The 20,681-nt window shown below is 41.6% G+C and overlaps 1 protein-coding gene across 10 annotated transcripts in view; it reads right to left on the bottom strand.

Moving 5' to 3' along the window:
* The window catches only part of MCTP2 (multiple C2 and transmembrane domain containing 2), a 255,126-nt gene that overhangs the window by 67,879 nt on the left and 166,566 nt on the right, over nucleotides 1-20,681 (bottom strand). For all 10 annotated transcript variants that reach the window (XM_081552154.1, XM_081552155.1, XM_081552153.1 and 7 more), the window contains 3 exons: nucleotides 18,769-18,870; nucleotides 16,329-16,403; nucleotides 14,094-14,213 (listed from right to left, as the gene is read on the bottom strand). In XM_081552154.1, the coding sequence (XP_081408280.1) occupies nucleotides 14,094-14,213; nucleotides 16,329-16,403; nucleotides 18,769-18,870 (297 nt within the window). The remainder of the gene's footprint in view (nucleotides 1-14,093; nucleotides 14,214-16,328; nucleotides 16,404-18,768; nucleotides 18,871-20,681) is intronic.

Below are 20,681 nucleotides of genomic sequence, written 5' to 3'. Positions count from 1 at the left end.
AGAACTGCTTACTACGATATATTTTTTAATGGATTAGATTTGTGGTCAGCTGCTAACAGAGCAAAGAACTGAATATTCTTTAAGTGAAAGCAGAAAAATAGGTTTTCCGAGAGTCTGACTTGCTATCCTCATAACTAATTGGAATAGCAATTGAAACAGAATATAAGAAGGCTAGAAGGTTTCTTTTCTCTTCTCTTTTCCCCTCCTCTTCTAAGAAATTCTGTATTTGAGGGTACAGTATACAAGATCTTACTGGTTCTGAACTTCACCACAAGACTTAGCGAAATGTTCAGGAGAGGGACAAAGACTGAATTTCGCACAATTTGCTCAAGACTATCATAGCTGTGTGTTGATGACACTCAACATCTACAGCCTAAAGCATTTAAACCAAAATAATTACATTTTCTGGAATCAAGGCAGTTCCCCTTGAAAATGTGCACTGCAAAGGTTTTTTAAATGAGGCTACATGAAACGAGGAGAGCTGAAAATTAGCTTTATGTTTAAGCAAATCACTTTAGAGTTTGCATCTTCAAACCCAAACTTAACGAAAAATGGCAAATGAAAATATATATTTGCAAAAAGCAATTTAAGAACTTTTGAACGTTAACTAGCAGGGAAGAAATATCTACTGAATGTTTTAACTTTGCTTGAACAATGCCTGATATCTAAAATGAAATAACTAAAATAACTAAAAACTATTATCATATCCACTATACAATTTCTCAGAGAAGCAAATGGCAACCCACTCCAGTAGTCCTGCCTGGAGAATCCCAGGGATGGAGGAGCCTGGTGGGCTGCTGTCTATGGGGTTGCGTGGAGTCGGACACAACAGAAGCGACTTGGCAGAGGCAGCATACAATTTCTATTGTTTTCACAAAAAATTGTTTATGTTGTGTTTTTATTGCTGGGTAAAATAAATAGCTTTCAAAGAATCGGTGATTGCTCTCAGATTAAAACTAACCTTCAACAACTGACTAAGGAAGAAAATGCCCTATGGAAGCAACTGATTTTATCTTTTGACACACAAGAGGGCTTCCCAAGTGGCTCAGTGGTAAAGTATCCGCCTGCCAACGCAGGAGACACAGGTTCAACCCCTGAGTCGGGAAGATCCTCTGGAGGAGGAAATGACACACAAGAAAACACACACACACACACACACAGAGCACTAAACTTACACAACGTAGCACTCAATGGAAAAGACTTTATAAACCTCACCAATGGTACAGGCATCAAATCTCAGCTACAGGTTAAGAAAAGTAAAAGAAAAAAATTTTAAAAAGAGGCTTGAAATGGTTATTTGCCATATAAAATCTGTACCAGTTCAGTAGTAACCTAGATCTTATCTCTTGTGCACACAGATGAACACGCCACAGAATATCCGAGAACATTTTTATAAAAACAGAGGTTACATAACACGCATATTTGAATTTTTTCTAATGCAATGATTTCTGCCTGTAGATGACTGTATCAAATTAAAAATAAGTTACCAAAATTAAAACCCCCAAGAAACAGTGCACAGAAATTTACTTTGGGACTTTTATCATTTATGAGTTTCTATCGCCACCTGCAGGACTGTCTTTAAGTAAACTCCAGAAATGGAAAGGCTATCTGCTATTCTTTTTTCTTTTCCTTTCTCCTCTTCCTGCTCCTTTTCCCAATTCACTACCTCTTCCCTTCCTTGGGTATGGTCATGCATGTGTGTATGCACATGCACGAAATTTCCAGGCAATCACTTATTTTCCCCTTGAAACATGTCCATTACTAAAAGTTTAAAGATCACCAATGAAAAGAAAAATAAAATTTACAGAAAGAAGAGAAGGCGACTGAGGCCTAGGTAGCTAATTTTTTAACAGCTAAACACAGATTAAATTTTCCTATTTTGCAAAGCAGAAACTGGAGGAGAAACTAGTCTATAGAAATTTCCTCAATGTGAGGCCTTCAACACTTTCCAAGGAAAGGCACTTTTACTATGGAATAGTTGAAAATAAAGTTTACCGTTGCGTGTGCCTGGCTTATACCAGGGCAGAAGAAATGCTGCTGTTTGCAAATCCATACTTAGTATTCTGCTGCTCTTTAAAACAAGAGACAAATGCGAGACAATATTTTGCTAAAAGTGTTCAGTTCAGTCGCTCAGTCGCGTACTCTTTGTGACCCCATGGACTGCAGCATGCCAGGCTTCCCCACCCATCACCAACTCCTGGAGCTTGCTCAAACTCATGTCCATTGAGTCAGTGATGCCATCCAGCCATCTCATCCTCTGTCATCCCCTTCTCCTCCTGTCTTCAATCTAAAAGTGTCACTGTAGCCTAACAAAGTAAGAACAAGCTGAAGAGCAGAAATCACAACTTAAACACCCAGAACATGCAACAACTGATTATCACCCTCATCAGTTTCACCCTCAGCAGTAGCACTGTCCCCATCAAGCCCTGATGAGGAACACTCATCTGCTGTAAGGAAAGGGTCAGTCAAGGACCTCCCTGGTGGTCCAATGGATAAGAGTCCGCCCGCCAACACAGGGGTCACACGTTCGATCCCTGATCCGGGCAGATCCCACATGCCATGGGGCACCTAAGTCTCTGCACCACAACTACTGAAGCCCGAGCTCTAGAGCCCACGGGCGACAACCACTGAGCCCGCGTGCCCCGTGCCCATGCTCACAACAGAAGCCCCCGCAACGAGAAGCCCAAGCACCATAGCGAGAGAGCAACTCCCATCCACTGCAACTCAGGAAAGCACACGGGCAGCAGGAAGGCCCAGTGCAACCAAAAATAAAAACAAATAAATAAAGAAACATTTTTTTAAAAAGACAAGAAAAGGGTCAGCTCAGCCCACACCAAGTAACATTACAGATATTTGTTCCTCCAGGGCATATTACCCCTCTGGGTAGCGACTCTCCAGATGCATATTTTCCAAAGGTTAGACTTGCAGGAAAGTGTGTTTTTAAGTAATTTTTAATAACACAATATGTGGACACTGTGTAGATGCAGATCATACTCATGAAATGAAACCATCATGGCAAAATTTATGACCACAGAAGCCACACGTTGTAAAAATGGCCTCAGGGCTGACGATCCTCCGTACTAAAGGCCAAGAGGAAAAAAATCACTTCCCCAAACCTTTGGTTTCTTTCCCCTGTGAAAGAACATAGAGCTCCACGCTTTTCCAGACTTAAAATCATAGCCATGGGCGTCTCGCCTTAATACCAACTGAGCTAAGGAGTGTATTCCTTTCTTTTTCCTTTTCCTTGACAAAACAAAGTATCTCTGGCAGTGAGTTAAAACCAAAATTTTAAAAAGCGAGGACAGAAATAGGCAAGTCTATTTTAAGGGGCCAAAAAGCATGGATCTGGGTTATAAGAAAATCCCAAGGAGACTAAAATAGTCAGTAAACATTGAACAGGAACAGGGTTTAGATGATGACATAATGAACGGACTTTTTTATTTAGGTGTCTTCCTATCTTTTTAAGTAAAAGTGGGAGCTAGAGTCCCAGTCCAATGAAAACTACCCCCCCACCCCAATTAGCTCTATTATTTCAAATGCCAATGACATGACTCCAAGCCCGGCAGAGAAGGGGCAAAACACACCTTCCTGAATTATAAATCAAATGGCAAAGGTACAATACAGTACAGTAAACCCTAACCAGACCACAAAGAAGGCTTCTCTCCATAAACATCAGCTCAGGCAGCTCGAATGATTACCATGCTCTCTTGTAACTGTCATCTGTGGTGGGTCTAATTACAGGCTGCCCAGCGAGCATGCCCGCGTCACACGGCAATAAAAGGGCCAGCGGCTCGCCAAGCCCAGCCAGACAACGGAAAGCACGCGCCACCTAATGGGGAGCCTCGAAGATCAGCCAGAGACACTAATAAAGATGACAGCTTCCAAACAAATGACAAAGCTCGGACCACCAAATAGGCAATATCAAATTAGCTGGAAATGCAAGTGCTGAGTGTGGTTCTTCAACAGGTCAGAACTGAAGCAGGAAACTGGTCCCGTGTTCAGACACACGAGCACTCTACTGCTCTCTGCCCAAGCCCTCTCTTTTATTTCTAAATCTCCTCTTCCGTTTTTGCATCACACAAAATATTTGCACATACAGGTGTCATATATAGAAACAGATGCGGGCAGGGGGAGACACACTTCACTCTGTAAGAATCAAAAATAAAATCCTTCCAGGTTCAGGGGCTGTGGATCTGGGCTAGAGATTTGCCAGTTCCTCTCCTCCTCCCCCAGTTTTCCTACTGATGTCTTTTGGCTATTTTGCTGCAAATTAGCATCAGCCCCCACCCCACCATGGACTACTGCTGCTGCTGCTAAGTCGCTTCAGTCATGTAGGAAGGACTCTGTGCAATCCCACAGACGGCAGCCCACCAGGCTCCCCAGTCCCTGGGATTCTCCAGGCAAGAACACTGGAGTGGGCTGCCATTTCCTTCTCCAATGCCTTGAGAACAAGTTGAGAAAACATACATCCGAAAAGATTTCAATGAAGCTATTTTTGGCTGTTTCTGAATCTTACCCTCTGCTGGGGTCACGGGTTGCTATGGTCAGAGTAGTAACTGGACTACAAACAGTATCTGATAACAGATGGTGTGCATGAGTTCCAGTACTCTTCTAAGAAGCATTGATTTGATGCCTGCAGTATACTCAATACCGAGATAAGCAGTAAGGATGGGTACACAGATAAAAGACGGGGCCTCTGTCGTTCAGTCCACAGCTCACAATGTCCTAACACAATCCTTCAATCATATGGCTAAGTTACACTGAATGATTTCTTAAGCATATGACATTACCCTGAAATATTAAAATGACCCCCCCCCTTTTTTGATAAAAAGAACTTAACTTATTAGGTCAAACATGAAAAGTACTATCATAGCCTGAAAGACAGAACCCCATGATTTGGCATCTGGCATTTCCGTGCACATTAATCAGCCCTAGAGATAGCTGACTCTTAAACACTAATTACATAACACAGAAGACAATGCTTTGCATTTCGACCCCATCCTCAAACAGGTCCTTCACAACCTTTGCAATGAAACGGCAACTGTGTGTGTGTATGCACACCTGTACCCACTTCAGTGCAGTTTTTCTCTGAGTTAGGACAGCAACACCCAGCCTCCCAACAGCTGTATCAGCTAATAATTCCTACTCATATTTGTAACTCACTTCATATGTTTAAAAATATTTGTGATTATTACTTAATTTTCTAAGTGGCAGGTTTAATTCTTCTTATGGCAAGTTTAATTTTAATAAATTAAAGGTTACTACTTTGGTTTCAAGTATAAGAGGAGCACAATGGAGGGAAGATAAGGGAAAGAAAGAAAGGGAGCAGCAAGAGGTGGGAAGGGATGCTGGGGAACGGCTGGGATGCAGGTGGATGAGGTGAGAAGGGAGGGGGGGACGGAAGGAGGAAGGGAGAGAGGAAAAGAGGAGATGAGGATGCTGTCTGTTTACTCACTAAGATGTGTCCAACTCTTTTGAGACCTCATGGACTGGAGTACTCCACCAGGCTCCTCTGTCCACAGGATTCTCCAGGCAAGGATACTGGAGTGGGTTACCATGCCCTCCTCCAGAGGATCTTTCTGACCCAAGGACTGAACCCATATCTCCTGCGTTGGTAGATGGATTCTCTACCACTGAGCCACCTGGGAAGCCCAGGATAGATGGACAGAGGACCTACTATGATCATTTCATCTCTGCATCTCAATATCTAACACTGGACACACAATGGTTGTGGGAAGGGAGGGAGGGAAGAAAGGAAGGAGGGAGACGGGCAAGCTTGAAGGAGGCAGCGAAACACTGCCCGGGTGGAGGAGTGACATGGTCACTGAAGTCTTTTCTTTCTCTAAGATTTAAGTTCTGAGAGTCAGGATCCAGTTCAAATTAACAGTAGGGTATCTCTGGACAGCAGAGTGCACTAGGCTGAATTCTCTGGACTCTGCAAAGAACAATGGTCCCTAACCAGAAAATTCAGAGAAGGCAAAAAAGTGTGTGCTTACAAATACCTCCCAGGGAAAGCGCAGGAAAGGTAGTAGGCAGAGACAAGACAGTCCCCATCAGGGGCTGTGCCAGCAGAACCATTCACTGATAACCCACAGGGCCACGTGAAGACTGACAACATATGCTGTTCCAGAATCTTAAAAAATTAAGACCTAATGCTTACTAGTCAAAACTGGGACGCTCCAACATACCAACTGATTTCATTCAGTATAGCTAGAATTCTGTCTGGAAATGCAATTCAATTATGAAGTTGAAAATATAAACATGAAATATGCTAAAATAGCTGAGTGTCCTTTTAAATTTTCAACAGATAATCTTTTAATGCAATTACTGTAATTTTATTAAATGGCATAATTAGTTAATGCCTGAGAAGATGTCAATAGGAGGTGCAATTATGTTGTAAAAAATTATAATCACAATGTACAATAATGGATTGTTCCTATGAAAAAAAATTGCTGAAAAAGAACTTTACGGTATTTCTGAAAGTATGTTAGCTAGTCTTCTGTGAAAAGGAAGATTTTGGAGTTCATGGTAAATAGAAAAATAATAAACTGGCAAATATCATAAGCATTCTATGTAATATATTTAGAGATTTTTGCATATAAGTATACATTTTTGTAGCATTTAAGATGCCAAAATTTTTTTTTCCAAGACAAAATGGTGATTGTAACTGTGAATTTTTTTTTTTTTATAGTCATTTAACAAGGTTGTGATAGCTCCAGGTGCAGAGGAGAGCAGCTCGGCCATACATCTACACATACCCATCCTCCCCCAAACTCCCTTCCCATCCAGGCTGCCACTTAACATTGAGCAGAGTTCCCTGTGCTAGACAGTACGACCAGCACTATTTTAATAGGCCGATCTGAAAACAAAATGTCCATTGTAGTCATCTGTACCAAAGTAAATTCAATCTGAATCCTGTGGGCGACAGAAGGGGCACTTCGCCAGGTCTCATGAAATTTTTTCAAACTGTTCTCAGAAAACATTCAGCAGTATAACATTTTGCTTCCCAAATGCCCTCTGCTTCTCAGTGCTGTGTGTGTGTGTGTGTGTGTGTGCGTGTGTGTGTGTGTGTGTGCGCGTGTATGCACACATTCATGCATGATGGAAAGGTTCGTTCTGTTGACAGTTGCTGTTGTTTTTCAGTTTCAACGTGAAATCATTTCACACTTCTCAAAATTATAGGATCCCTAAAAGCTAAGAATTCTGTATGTGCTAAGTAGAAGCTAGCAGTATGAAAGTGGAGAACTGTATTTTAACCTCATGGGGGGGTTGATTGATGCTTTAAGTTATATATCATATTGCAGGACCTGTCAACTCTGAAGAATTAATTCTTTGGTTTCTTACAATCAAGAAATACAGGGAAAAAGTCACAGATGTTAAAAGCATAGCTTTATGAAGATACCCATTGATATATGGTAGACTTAGATTGCTTTTTAACATCAAAGATCCAAGTAAAAATTTAATAAATAGGGAATCCATCAAAAATGCCCCACAGACTTCTCTCCCTGATATAAGAGGTAAGTGCCTGAAAGATTGGTGGAAAAACAAAACTATATAAATGCAACTTTTTTTTTTTACAGCATTGGGAGATCTTTGCTATTTAAAATAATCTTCTGATGATGCCAACTGTCAAGCAAATATTTTCTGTCATATGAAAAAAATCAATGCATTTACGCCATGATACAACCTTAGGTCTTTTTATAGACAATACTGGGGCTTGTAAAATACAGCTACCTAAGAGAAAAACAAAAACTCAGACAGATGATTGAACAATATAAGTATCAAGATACAAAATTATCTTTTGAAAAAACATTCAATTCTTTTTAACTATCATCAAATAATGCATTTGCACTAGACATGGGAATACAATAGAAATACGGGCCCTCCCACACTAGAAAATTAGGCTAATGCCTCTTGAAGCTATTGCTTTAAGATAGTCCGTAATAATTTACTAATGTACATAGTCACTCTTCTTGACTCCTAGCCCCTATTCTGAACAACTTGAAATACTTGAAGAAAATCTGAAAAGAACAGATTTCTTCCATGGTTCCTTCCTTTAGTTCTTTTCACTCTTCACTCCCCCCTTGAAAATCTTTCCACATCATTTAAGAGCTTCCTCCAAAAGTGGGAAAAGATAACTCAGTCCTCATTTGGGGCTTAGTCTAGAACCAAGCACTGAGGTTTTCCAGACCATGAAGCTGAATTCCAGGGATGTCATAAGCATGTGATTCCCACAGTCTGGGATGTTCCCCAAAGACGCTACAGACATTTCTACCTTTCGCTTCTTTTATTCCAGCTCTTGCAAATATAATGACTATATCTGAGAATTATTCTTACGCATATATTGACGGTTTCTTTCTCCCAAAGCATATTGGGATAGGCTTAACTCCCATTCATAATATCCAAATACATATAGGAAGTGACTCATATGGTTGTTCCTAGAGTTATTATGTGACTGTGTGGTGCTAAGTCACTTCAGTCTGACTTTTTACAACACTATGGACTGTAACCCGCCAGCCTCGTCTGTCCATGGGATTCTCCAGGCAAGAATACTGGAGTGGGTTGCCATTTCTTTCTTCAGGGGATCCTCCTGACCCATCCATCAAACCCAACTCTCTTACATCTCTTGCATTGGCAGGTGAGTTCTTTACCACTAGCGTCACCTGGGAAGAGTTATTATCTATCTATCTAAATACAATGACCACAATTCGTGTGTTTGGCTCTAAGGACAAGGATCCTGGATACAAGGGTTTTTGAAATACAAAGACTACAATCACTGCATCTTTGGCATATATAAGAGGCACTGGAGCCCAATCGTTAAGTGCAAGGACTCTAAATCCTGATGGTCTGAGTTTAAATCTCAGCTCTGCCTCTTAAAAGCATATGAGCTCTGTCCCCTTATTATTAACCTTTATTTAACCTCCATGGGCTCATTTCTCTTATCTGTAAAAAGAAGGAAATAATGTAATTGGCACCTACACCTGCAGGTTGTTGTAAGAACTAAATGAATGACCATTTATGACATGCTTAGGATGGTATTAAACATGCAGTAAACACTGAAACGACATGAGCCATTAGTTATCCCTAGAGTTCAAAGCCTGTGACTGGGGATGACCATGAGTGTGTATATAAAACACCATGTAGATTTATAAATCCATTCATATGGAAATATATACATGTGCTTCTTCTAGACATGATGCTTTAGCTACATGTGGCCTCTGTCAATAAGCTGACATCTCCTATGAACTTGTCTTTTAATTGGAGAAACTAGACAGTGAAATTTTGAGCGAAAAACAATTAACTTTAACTTAAAACATGTCAAGCTCAGAAAATATAACATAGTAAGAAAACATCTAGAAAACTTAGGGGAAGGAGAAAGACTCAAAAGCAGTAATGAGCAAGATTTCCCCTAATTATCCTAACAAAAAAAAAAAAACCCTTGAGCCTATAGAAGTGTGATTTAGAATCTGACTACTGTAAAAAAGTCCACATTCAATGACCTACTGCACAGCACAGGGAACTATACTCAGTATCTTGTAATAACCTATAAGGGAAAAGAATCTGAAGAAGAACAGACATATACACATATAACTGAATCACTCTGATACACACCTGAAACTAATACAGCATTGTAAGTCAACTATAACGTCAAGAAAAATGAAAGGAAAAGTCCACAATTAACTTCTCACAATAACGATGAATTAAACAGTATATAGCAACATTCACATGGCAGGTGTCAGGGAATTAAAGATAACTTTCTTCTCTTAGTAGGGGGAATAGAACCACCCATCTTATGTGGAGAGGGGACTCATCCCCAGTGGGGTAGGTTGATGCTTAGACAGCCTAAAAAGATAAATTTGCTCATGTTTGTGCATCTTCTTCTGACTGGACACCACATGGACCTAGATTTTCTTTTTCTCCTGTGATTTTGGACCTAGATGTTAACAGGCTGCTTTCCTTTAACTCCTGCTTTCAACAAGATATGATATATTCATATACACATCCACAGGATCCCTTAGAAAATGTATGGCTTGCTTTCATAAAGTCTTAAAATTAACAGCCAGAATATCCTAAACATGATCCTATAACATTCTTGCTTTTTATCAAGCTGAAAATAGACACACAGACATGATGTTAGTAAGGCAACTGTATGTTATCTGACAAAACAGAAGTGAACAAAAATTCCTAGAGTTCTGCCCTTAGCTTGTGGTGCTGTACCTCTAGGGGAAGGGCAAGCCCCAGGGGAGACTGGTTCAACCAACACGGCTCTTCTCACATCTGGGCAATGAACCCTCAAATAGCACTTATCCAAATTTCTAACAGAGAAAGGCTTTTATATGCAGCCCTACTGTTAAACAAATCCTTGCCTGAAGACCTTGCTTCAGGGACTTCCCTGGTGGCAAAGTGGTAGAGGATCCATCTTGCTACGCAGGGGACGTGGGTTTGATTCCTGGTCGAGGAACTAAGATCCCACAAGCCACAGAGCAACTAAACCTGAGCAGCACAACGGGAGAGGTCAGGGGCTGCATCGAAAGGCTCTGCAGGACACAGCGAAGACCCCAAACGCTGCGACTAAGACCCGACAGGGCCACATAAATGAATGAATTTTTTAAAAAGAAATTAAAAAAAAGACCTTGCTTCAGACAGCACAAAAATTGTTCTGCCCCTGTAACATCAAGGCAAGTGGAAGAAGCATGAAGAATCAAGACCAGGAGCAGAAGTCTGTCCTCAGCAGACTGTAGGAGAATGTTTGTGCCGTACCCCTCAAGACAAATACGGTATTCCCAAGAGGGGGTGGGGAGAGGGAAGCCAGGCTTCAGCGTTAGAGTCTCCCCTCCTCCCTGTCTGGCCCAGGTCACCGGAGGACCCAACATTCGGCAGAAAGACCACCCTGAAAGGAGCCCTACAGAGTCAGGGACACGGCCAGTGGCAGCACCCAGGTGCGGCTTCACTCACCCATCCTCCACAAGCAGCTGACGCTACGTCTGTAAGCAAGAGCCCTGAAAGCAAAATGTCTTCCGAAAACTAGGAAGGCTCGGCTACCCACAATCTTACTGAAAAAAAAAAAAAAATAAGGGAGGCTATGACACACTTTGTATTTTATCCTAATAATGCATGTCCTTTAGGTGTTCTCATGTTGAGGAGCGTAAATGGTTTTGGAATGACCATCACAATGGTAGCGACAAAAACCTTCTCGAATGAAATCGCACATCCGCAGCTTAAGGAAGGGAGATAACGTATGTCTACATCTGCAGTATCTCTGAGATCCGCTGTGGCTGGTCAGGGTCAACATGAGACAGTCATTCAAAAGTCGAACTCCAAAGGACAACAGAAAACTACGTGTATCTGAGGGACGCTCCTAAGACAACCCAGAGAGAGAGAGAGAGAGAGAGAGAGAGAGGACGCATGTATCGCTGGTAACTGACTCTGCATTTTTCCAGTGAGGTCCAGTGGACAACGTCCCCTATCCACACCAACAGTGGGGCGTCTCATAGTCCTGGATGCCTCCGAGGGATTCCTGCAAAATCTCATTTTGGCAAACCAGCAAGAAGAGCACCCCTGTATCTTTCATTCCGTGGGGCTGAGGGATATTCAGAGACGATGTGCCAGCCTGAGCCTGGCAGCCAGGCTGGCAGAGGACTCTGCAACGTGGTGTCGCCAAGGAGGGTTCACTCAGGTCAGAGGCGGTGCAGAAGCGGCCCTCCACCCCCCGCCAAGGCTCGCTTCCCCGGGTAGAAGCCCCCTCCATGAAACAACTTATTTCTATTCACTTGTGGTAATCTTTCTTCAGATCATGCCGACAGCCCATTAATCATTTCTGTCATCCCCCTACATAATCCAGTACAACAGATCTCTTGTTTTTCTAAAAATCCCAGTGCCAGAAACTAAGCTCCAGAAAGAGGAAAACCTTTCCTCTTCCAAGCAGCTGGCCTGGGTGCTGAGTGGAAGAAGCCACCAGTTGTGGTAACTGGCCTCTTTCGCCCAGAATCACAGAGAACATTCGCTGGAAAGTTTGTAAAGAGAATTCAGGTGGGAAGCAGAGGCAGGGAGGCTGAAGAGAAGCCTGACACGGGCAGCCTCCAGCTGAGGGGGAACGTGATAAAAGGAAAGTGGACGCATCAACGCCAAGTCAAAGTTAGATAGGGATTAAACAAATCCTTCTTCATAGTGTTACCAAGGCCAATTGGTTGAGCAACTTTAAACCAAAGAAAAAGTGTATTAAAGGCCAAGGCTGCAGCCATCACAGAACTTCTACCTCCCAAACCAATGAAAAACTACCATTAACTAAAGACGAAACAGAATGAGCACCAATGGCTGAGAAAAGGCCTCTTGTGGAGCCAGCATGCTGCTTGTACAATAAAAGTAGAAGTGACTTTGAACCCACTGACCTCTGCGACTGACTTTTTTTTTTTTTAATGCAGATATGCCTGGTGGGTAGGAATGAGGCTGATGATAGGACGCAGGGGACAGAAGAGCATGATCGTGACCAGACTGCTCACACACGTATTAGGTCACACTGTGACCTGTACACGGGACAGAAGTTAATGACATCATACAGGGGTCCCCAACATCTGGGAGCTAATGCCTGATGACCTGAGGCGGAGCTGCTGTAATAAGAAGAGAAATAAACTGCACAATAAATGTGATAAACTTGAATCTTCCCGGAACCATCTCCCCACCATCCACCCCTGGTCCATAGAAAAACTGTCTTCCATGAAACCAGTCCTTGGTATCAAAAAGGTCGGGTACCCCTGGCATAATACAGGAGGCGCAAGAAGGGCAGCTGAGCACCTGCTTCTCCTCCCATGCCCGACACTACCAATCTGATCGATGACAAGGTCCTTTACGGAGAAGGGAGGACGCCCCGAGATGCAAAGTGAGGACACTGCGCTATTAATAACTTTCAAGTTCCTAGATTCTGGGACTCTCGGCGGTTGACCCAGGTGGTCTGAAGATCACGTGCTGGTCTGAGATTCTGTGTTTTAGCATGCTCATAAGGAAGGGCCGATGGTATTATAAAAGTGTATTTCACAGATATCACGGTTCTCCTTAGTGCTGTTGAGTCAACTTGTAATGTAGTAATCAGTTATGACTCAAGAAGTTTGATATGAACATATGTTTTTTATACCAAAGGCTGTTGATGATTTACTTAAAGCATAAATTAGAGCAAGGCAGTCTTCGTTTAGCCATGTGATTTTTCATCTGCCATTTTTCAAAAAACACCAGCACTTACGGGCACAGAAGGAGAGAAACAGACCCACGTAGTGATTAGACAAATGATTATAACCACCACCACAAGAACATTCAAAGTCATGTTTGACTCTTTGCGACCCCACAGGCTATACAGCCCATCGAATTCAGGCCAGAATACTGGAGTAGGCAGTCTTTCCCTTCTCCAGGGGATCTTCCCAACCCAGGGATCCAACCCAGGTCTCCCGCACTACAGATGGATTCTTTACCAGCTGCGCCACAAGGGAAGCCCAAGAATACTGGAGTGGGTAGCCTATCCCTTCTCCAGCAGATCTTCCTGACCCAGGAATCGAACTGGGGTCTCCTTCATTGCAGGCAGATTCTTTACCAACTGAGCTATCAGGAAAGCCTATCAAGAGACAGTATATGAGTATGAGTTGGGTGGCTCAGGCAATAAAGAATCTGCCTGCAGTGCAGGAGACTCAGGTTCGATCCATGGGTTGGGAAGATCTGCTGGAGAAGGGAAAGGCAACCCACTCCAGTATTCCTGCCTGGGAGAATCCCATGGATAGAGGAACCTGGAGGGCTACAGTCCATGGGGTTGCAACAGTCAGACACAGCTGAGTGACTAAACCATGAGTTGGGTAAGTTAAGGGATTTCCGAGGATAAATCTGACAAGTATGGTCTTAGAAAGAAACCTCCTACATAGTCTCCTATGTATCCTACATAATATATTTTAAGAAGATGAATGTATATCCTTTATTTTTCAAGTTTCCTTACTGGTATAAACTTCAGCTTTGCTGAATGGTCACCATTCTGTTTCATAAAACCCACCTGCCTTTGGATTCGGGACTCAGAGCAAGTAATCTGAATTTTTTTTTTTTTTAAAAAGGAACCTTACCATGAATGCTACTGTACTTCTGAGTGTGGATTCCCACCGGAAGCAGCTTTTAAGGAACTGTATTGTATTCCATATAGCCATGGTGAGTCTCTTCACACGGTCTACATCTCTGGATAAGATCTGATTTTAAAAAAATGGAAAACAGGGAATGAGATTTACACACTTCAATAATTCTCTCTAGATCAGACGGCTTGGTCATTTAAATTATATCCTGTATAGCCACTAATTAACAAAACAATAAAGAAGAGTCCTAAAATTTTTCTAGAATTCATTTTTAAAATATGACCATTCAGGGAGGAAAAGAAAATCCAATGCATGTTATAGCTCCTTTGAAGGAGAACAGGCTGTTGCAGTAATGTTCAGCACAAAACTGAGCTGGTAAAAAATACAGCCATCAGGCATGTGATGTGTGTGAATTTGTGTGTGTGTGTGTGTGTGTTTGAGAGAGACAGAGAGAATGGAGTGAGGATTTGTGCTTTTTAGTTTTTAGTTTGGAAGGAACTGGGTAGTTTTAGTAGAAATCTACATGTATTCTAGCTCATTACATCTAGAAGAAAAGGTCTATAAAGCTCCAACCCTTTGGCCATCTGATGTGAAGCTCCAACTCATTGGAGAAGACCCTGAAGCTGGGAAAGACTAAGGGCGGGAGGAGAAGGGAAGACAGAGGATGAGATGGTTGGATGGCATCACCAACTCGATGGACATGAGTTTGAGCAAGCTCCGGGAGATAGTGAAGGACAGGAAAGCCTGCTGTGCTTCGGTCCATGGGGATGCAAAGAGCTGGACAGGACTGAGCGACTGAACAACAGCAACACAGGAAAGTCAAGTCCTGGGGAGGGAATCCAGCTCTCCCACCTCTTTGCTGTGTGACCTTGGGCCAGTTTCTTAACCTTTCTTATTCAATGAGGTCGACATAGGAGTGCTAACCTTGGAGGTTGTGGAGACACTTCAAGGGCTTAGTGCAGTGCCTGGCACATACCAAGAGATTTTAAGTAGTTGAGTCATAAGTACAGGTTTCAACTTTATAACCATCTGGGGACACTTAGTGGTGAGAGGTCCTGAGGGAGAAACCTAACAGACCCCAGGGTCTCAGCCCCAAATCCCCCGGTGCTCCCACCTCCCAAAGCCACCCCACACGGAGGTGAAGGTCCTCTTTGGCACAGGAAATGTCTTTTCTCCCAGGTGTTGGTAGATTCATTTCAATTTGTTTGCAAAAACAGCAATGCCACCTACCTCAATTCAGGTTTTAATTTTTCAAGTAAACAGATCAAAAGGCAATAGTAATAACAATAATAAATCCACTGACTCTGATTACACAAAATAAATATTACACTCAATGTTGTGGCAGGCCAAAACAAAACATTTGGATGCTCTCTTCAGAAGAGGCCTTTCCCGAGTGTGTCCAGAAGTTCATGGGAAACCAAAGGATGGTAAGCTGCCTTTATATTTAACTTGCTTTATGTAATCCCCAGCTGCTCACCCCACAGGAAGTGGTGGAAGTCATAAACATTTTAAAAAGGGGACACGCTGTTACACAACTGAAGAGGGACAATAAGTACAGAGTGAAATCCTGAACTGTGTTGGACTAGAACAGGGAGGGGCTCTGAAAAGAACTGGAAAGGTCGTGGTAAGAAAAATGTGAAACTTCCTCTACTCAGCCCTGATCTTCATTTTTTGTTGAGCTGATGAGAGAGGGATTAAGGGCCCCTGGCAGGGGGAGTGAGGATTAATTCCACAGAGGGTAAAATGCCGGTACATCCCAAATTTAGGCAAAACAGAACCGGGAGGAACAGCTGTGGGTGAATCTGAGGCTGGGCATCTCGAAAGAGCCACCCGCTTCACTGTATGATGGACGTCATAAGCAAAATGCCTCTCTGAAATTGCAGGGATGGAGAAAAACATGGCTGTGATGAAAGGAGGGTGGAGGGGCCCAGGACACTCAGGAGGTTTATGGAGGCTTGACATTCAGAATTCTTGTTTACAACATGGTTCAGGGATGAATGGAGGGCTGACACCCTCTGCATCATCCAACAGATATGTTCTCAGTCCTTCCCTTCTTTACTGAACCCAACCGAAGTCCTCATCTAGGGAGGTAAGGGGAGATGATGAGGGGAAAAGTGGAGAGAGGGAGGAGGAAATGGAGAGGGAGGGGAGATGAGACCAAGTCAGGAGCAGTAAGTACTCCAGGTGCTGGTGCTGAGTGTAGCAACAAGCCAGTTTACTGCCCTGACCTACCTTTTTGGACAGCTTGCGGCCATCTTCAACAAACCGCTTTTCTCTGGGAGTAAAGGTCCGAATACTTGCTTTGATCTAGAAAGAAACATCAGGGTTAAAAACAGAAGCATTGAGATGGACTTCACCGTCTCTTTAATGACTAAGAAGCCCTAGAAACCAACACCTTCTGACCCTAAGGACTTGGGCAGGGGTGAGGAGCAGAGACTTAGGCATGACCCGGCGCTCTGCACGGGCTTCTGGGGTCTCACTTGATGAACATCACTGTCATGAGTGATGAGACTGGAGGTCAGATTGGAGACTCCTTGGGGCTCTTCCCATGCTGCAAACTGAAGAGATTTTTTTAAACCACTGCAGAAATTGACTCATGAAGTCCTCCAACTAAAGTCTCTAAAAAGTCAAACTTCCCTTCACATCATGGTTTTGAACTATCCCTTTGCCAGTAATACCTTGCAATGTTAAAATCAGTTTCCGGCTTATAAAAACATTTTTTTCCCATAGAGAATCTCATTTCCTCTCAATGATCCAGAAAAATAAGTACGTGAGTCATCTTAGTCCTGTTTTTAGGGAATAAACTGAGGGTCAGAGAGATTTTGTGGTTTGTCCAAATGACCATACTAAGGGAAAAACCTCAAAAGTAAAATTCAAGTCCTTTTCTTCTATATCAGATGGACAACTAGAACATTACTTCACTAACAGTTTTGAATTTAAGGCTGTTTCCCTTCTAAAACTCCAGTTTTACATGTATGCATATTCTACATACAAGTCCTTGCCAGAAGAAAACAGGAGATGAAGGGTGATCTGTGTGTAACACACACCATAGGTTACCATAGGTTCTCCTTGAAGGGAAATGTTATATGGGGAAGACGAGGAAGTAAAAACAGACCCCATACTGGAGCCTGTGCCCAGAGTCCTAACATTTCCGGGAATAAAGTATTAAACTTCCCTGCTACTGCTTTTATGAATAATCTCTTAAACAAGGCAAACAATCAGCAGTGTAGCATCAGGATAAGAGTCGGGAAGACCTGCATCTGGATCCTAACTCATTCATTTATTAGCAAATCAGCTCTCCTGTTGAATTCCATTTGCTCATCATAAGATGACCTTCACGATCGCTGTGGACCAGGCTTCTTCTGGGAATGAAATGAAACGGTATCTGAGCCTGGGACATTGTAGGTGGGTAATAAATGGCAGCCATTCTTCTAACTACTGTAAAGGCACCATTATGCTATATTCATGGACCCCACTAACTAACCTGTGCTGTCCCTTCCTGTTCTAGAACCTGCTGCTGATACCATGACAAAGGAATGCTCACAGCTAAGTAAGCCACGTTCCCACACGCCTAGGAATTTCTGCTTTCGACAGTCGAACTGTATGTCCATCAGAACCAAATGCACTAATTCGTATACCTGTTTATGCCAATTTTGTCCAATATTGTAACTCTGTATTTTAATTATTATAGAGATTATTGATATATTATACAAGTATTAGTTGCTCAGTCATGTCCGACTCTTTTGAGACAACATGGACTGTAGCCCGCCAGGTTCCTCTATTCATGGAATTCTCCAGGCAAGAATACTGGAGTGGGTTGCCATTTCCTTCTCCAGGGAATCTTCTCGACGCAGGGATTGAACCCGGCTCTCCTGCGTTGCAGGCGGATTCTTTACCGCTGAGCCACCAGAGAAGCCCTATTACAGATCAAAAGACTTGAAATCAACGTTGTTCTGGAAAGTGTTGAGAAAGGTCAGTTAATACAAAGATACTGCTACTGAGGTGATGATTTTATGGAAAAATAACCTAGAGGGATTTCACATTCAGAGTGTTTTGTGTCTTTAAAGAATATCTCTACTTTCAAGAAACTGAAATTAGAAATTATAGATGATACAGGTGTATGTATGCAAGGAATACACTGTAGAACTAAAAATAGTTAGTCTATGCTATTAGAAAAAAGGTTTCAGGCCTGTACCTAAAGACTGGCTGGGAATATATATTCATGTATTTTATATTATGCTAAAAGTGCAAGATACATTTAAAAAATCCTCCTTTTACTGCTGTTTTCAATTAACTATTTGTCTTGATAATGTCTGATTGTAGATCATCTACTATAATAGTTAAATAACATAGAGGCTTGAAAACATCTCTGTTCAATAGTCAACGGAAGAAGATTAAAGGTAATAAAGACAATAACCTAATTTTCCTCTTATTTCTTGTTTTTTTTTCTTTACATTTAGATTTATTGAGAATTACACACCGTCAATTCTATTGGGCCAACAGGATTAATGAGACTGTCCAGCACTGATTTTTTTTTGGCTAAGTTCTGAAACACTATTTTCTCTGTAGCTGTAAAAATTCTAAAACATTTTATAGTGATTTGAATCTCTTCAGGTTGGCCACCTTTTACGTTTGGTAGAAGGAAGTTGGGAGGTAGTCTAGTTAGACTTACCGGATTATATATGAGGTCCATCTCCAAGTAAATAACTCCTTTAAAAGCTTGTTCTAAATCTTTATTCTTCAACACGTAACAGTTTGTTTGTCTGTCTTGAATCTGATAAACAACAGATAAAACACAAACTTTCTGTACGGTTTAAACTGAACAAGCTGACAGCACTGAGAATGTAAAATGCATACACAGATGAAGCCAATATTAAACAAAATTAAACCATATAAACATTAATCATAAATCAACTTTTAATTCTAAAGTGCTTCTACAACTGATAAGAAGATAAAGGAACAATCAGCAGGCTTCTCAATAAATGAATCAAAAATAAAACAAAAATTAAAAAAAAAAAATCACCAGGCTGAAACTGATATATGAGTGGAAAATTGGTGGTACAAACTATTACTAAGTCTACCAGGGCTTTCGTTCAAAAATCCCAGAGGTTAAACATTTTTGCTAAGAAATGATGAATATTCTACAAAATTTCTGGCAAGTACTACTCGAGACTGCCAAGGTCATGGGAAAAAGGAAAACTTGGAAACTGTCGCAAGTCAGAAGACTAAGGAGATTAGATGACAAAACGCAATGTGGTACCCTGGGTTGGATCCTGGAACAGAAAAAGGACATTAGTGGAAAAACTGGTGAAATCCAAATAAAGACCAGAGTTTAGTTAATAATAGTAATGGATATTGTCAGGTTTTATTTTTAGTTTTGATAAGATACATCATGGCAATGTAAGATGTCAACATTAGAACCAACTAGGTGAGGGTATATGGGAACTCTGTATCATCTTTGCAACATTTCTGTAAACTTACAATTATTCCCAAAAAAGGGTTGTAGGATAAAAAGTCTTAATTATAATACAGTATTTTATTTTATAAAAATATTAAATATATCTTATAAAATTGTTGCTGTTCAGTCACAAAGCAGTATCTGACTCTTTGCAACCTCATGGACTGCAGCATGCCAGGCTTCCCTGTCCTTTACTATCTCCCAGAGCTTGCTCAAATTCATGTCCATTGAGCTGGTGATGCTATCTCACCAACTCATCTGTCGACCCCTTCTCCTTTTGCCTTCAATCTTTTCCAGCATCAGGGTCATTTTCAGTGAGTCGGCTCTTTGATCAGGTGGCCAAAGTAGTGGAGCTTCAGCATCAGTTCTTCCAGTGAATATTCAGAACTGATTTCCTTTAGGATTGACTGTCTGATCTCCTTGCTATCCAAGGGACTCTCAGGAGTCTTCTCCAACACCACAACTCAAAGGCATCAATTCTTCAGCACTTAGCCTTCTTTATGGTCCAACTCTTAATCCATACATGACTACTGGAAAGACCATAGCTTTGACTAGATGGACCTTTGTTGGCAAACTGATGTCTTCGCTTTTTAATACACTGTCTAGGTTTGTCATAGATTTCCTTCCATTTCCCTAGAATGAAAACTGACTTTTTTCCCAGTCCTGTGGCCACTGCTGAGTTTCCCAAATCTGCTGACATATTGAGTGCAGCACTTTAACAATATCATCTTTTATGATTTTAAATAGCTCAGCTGGAATTCCATCACCTCCACCAGCTTTGTTCGTAGTAATGCTTCCTAAGGCCCACTCAACTTTGCACTCCAGGATGTCTTGCTCTAGGTGAGTGATCACACTATTGTAGTTATCTGGGTCATTAAGAACTATTTTTTTGTATAGTTCTTCTGTGTATTCTTGCCACCTCTTTTTAATTTCTTCTACTTCTATTAGGTCCTTACAATTTCTGTCCTCTATCTTATAAAATATTGTTTCATAAAAATATTTATAAAATATAAAATGTAATTGCAAGACATTATTTTATATAAATCTTACAAAATACCTTAAAGAAATGAATTAAGGAGCCAGTTTTTAAAGAATGACCAGTATTTCACAGCCATGGTACAATGTAA

Source organism: Giraffa tippelskirchi, chromosome 12, assembly GCF_054371585.1.
Source record: "Giraffa tippelskirchi isolate mGirTip1 chromosome 12, T2T-mGirTip1v1.2.pri, whole genome shotgun sequence".
NCBI lineage: Eukaryota > Metazoa > Chordata > Mammalia > Artiodactyla > Giraffidae > Giraffa > Giraffa tippelskirchi.
Note: the sequence above shows the minus strand (reverse complement) of the source record. Positions and strands in the feature narration are given on the sequence as shown.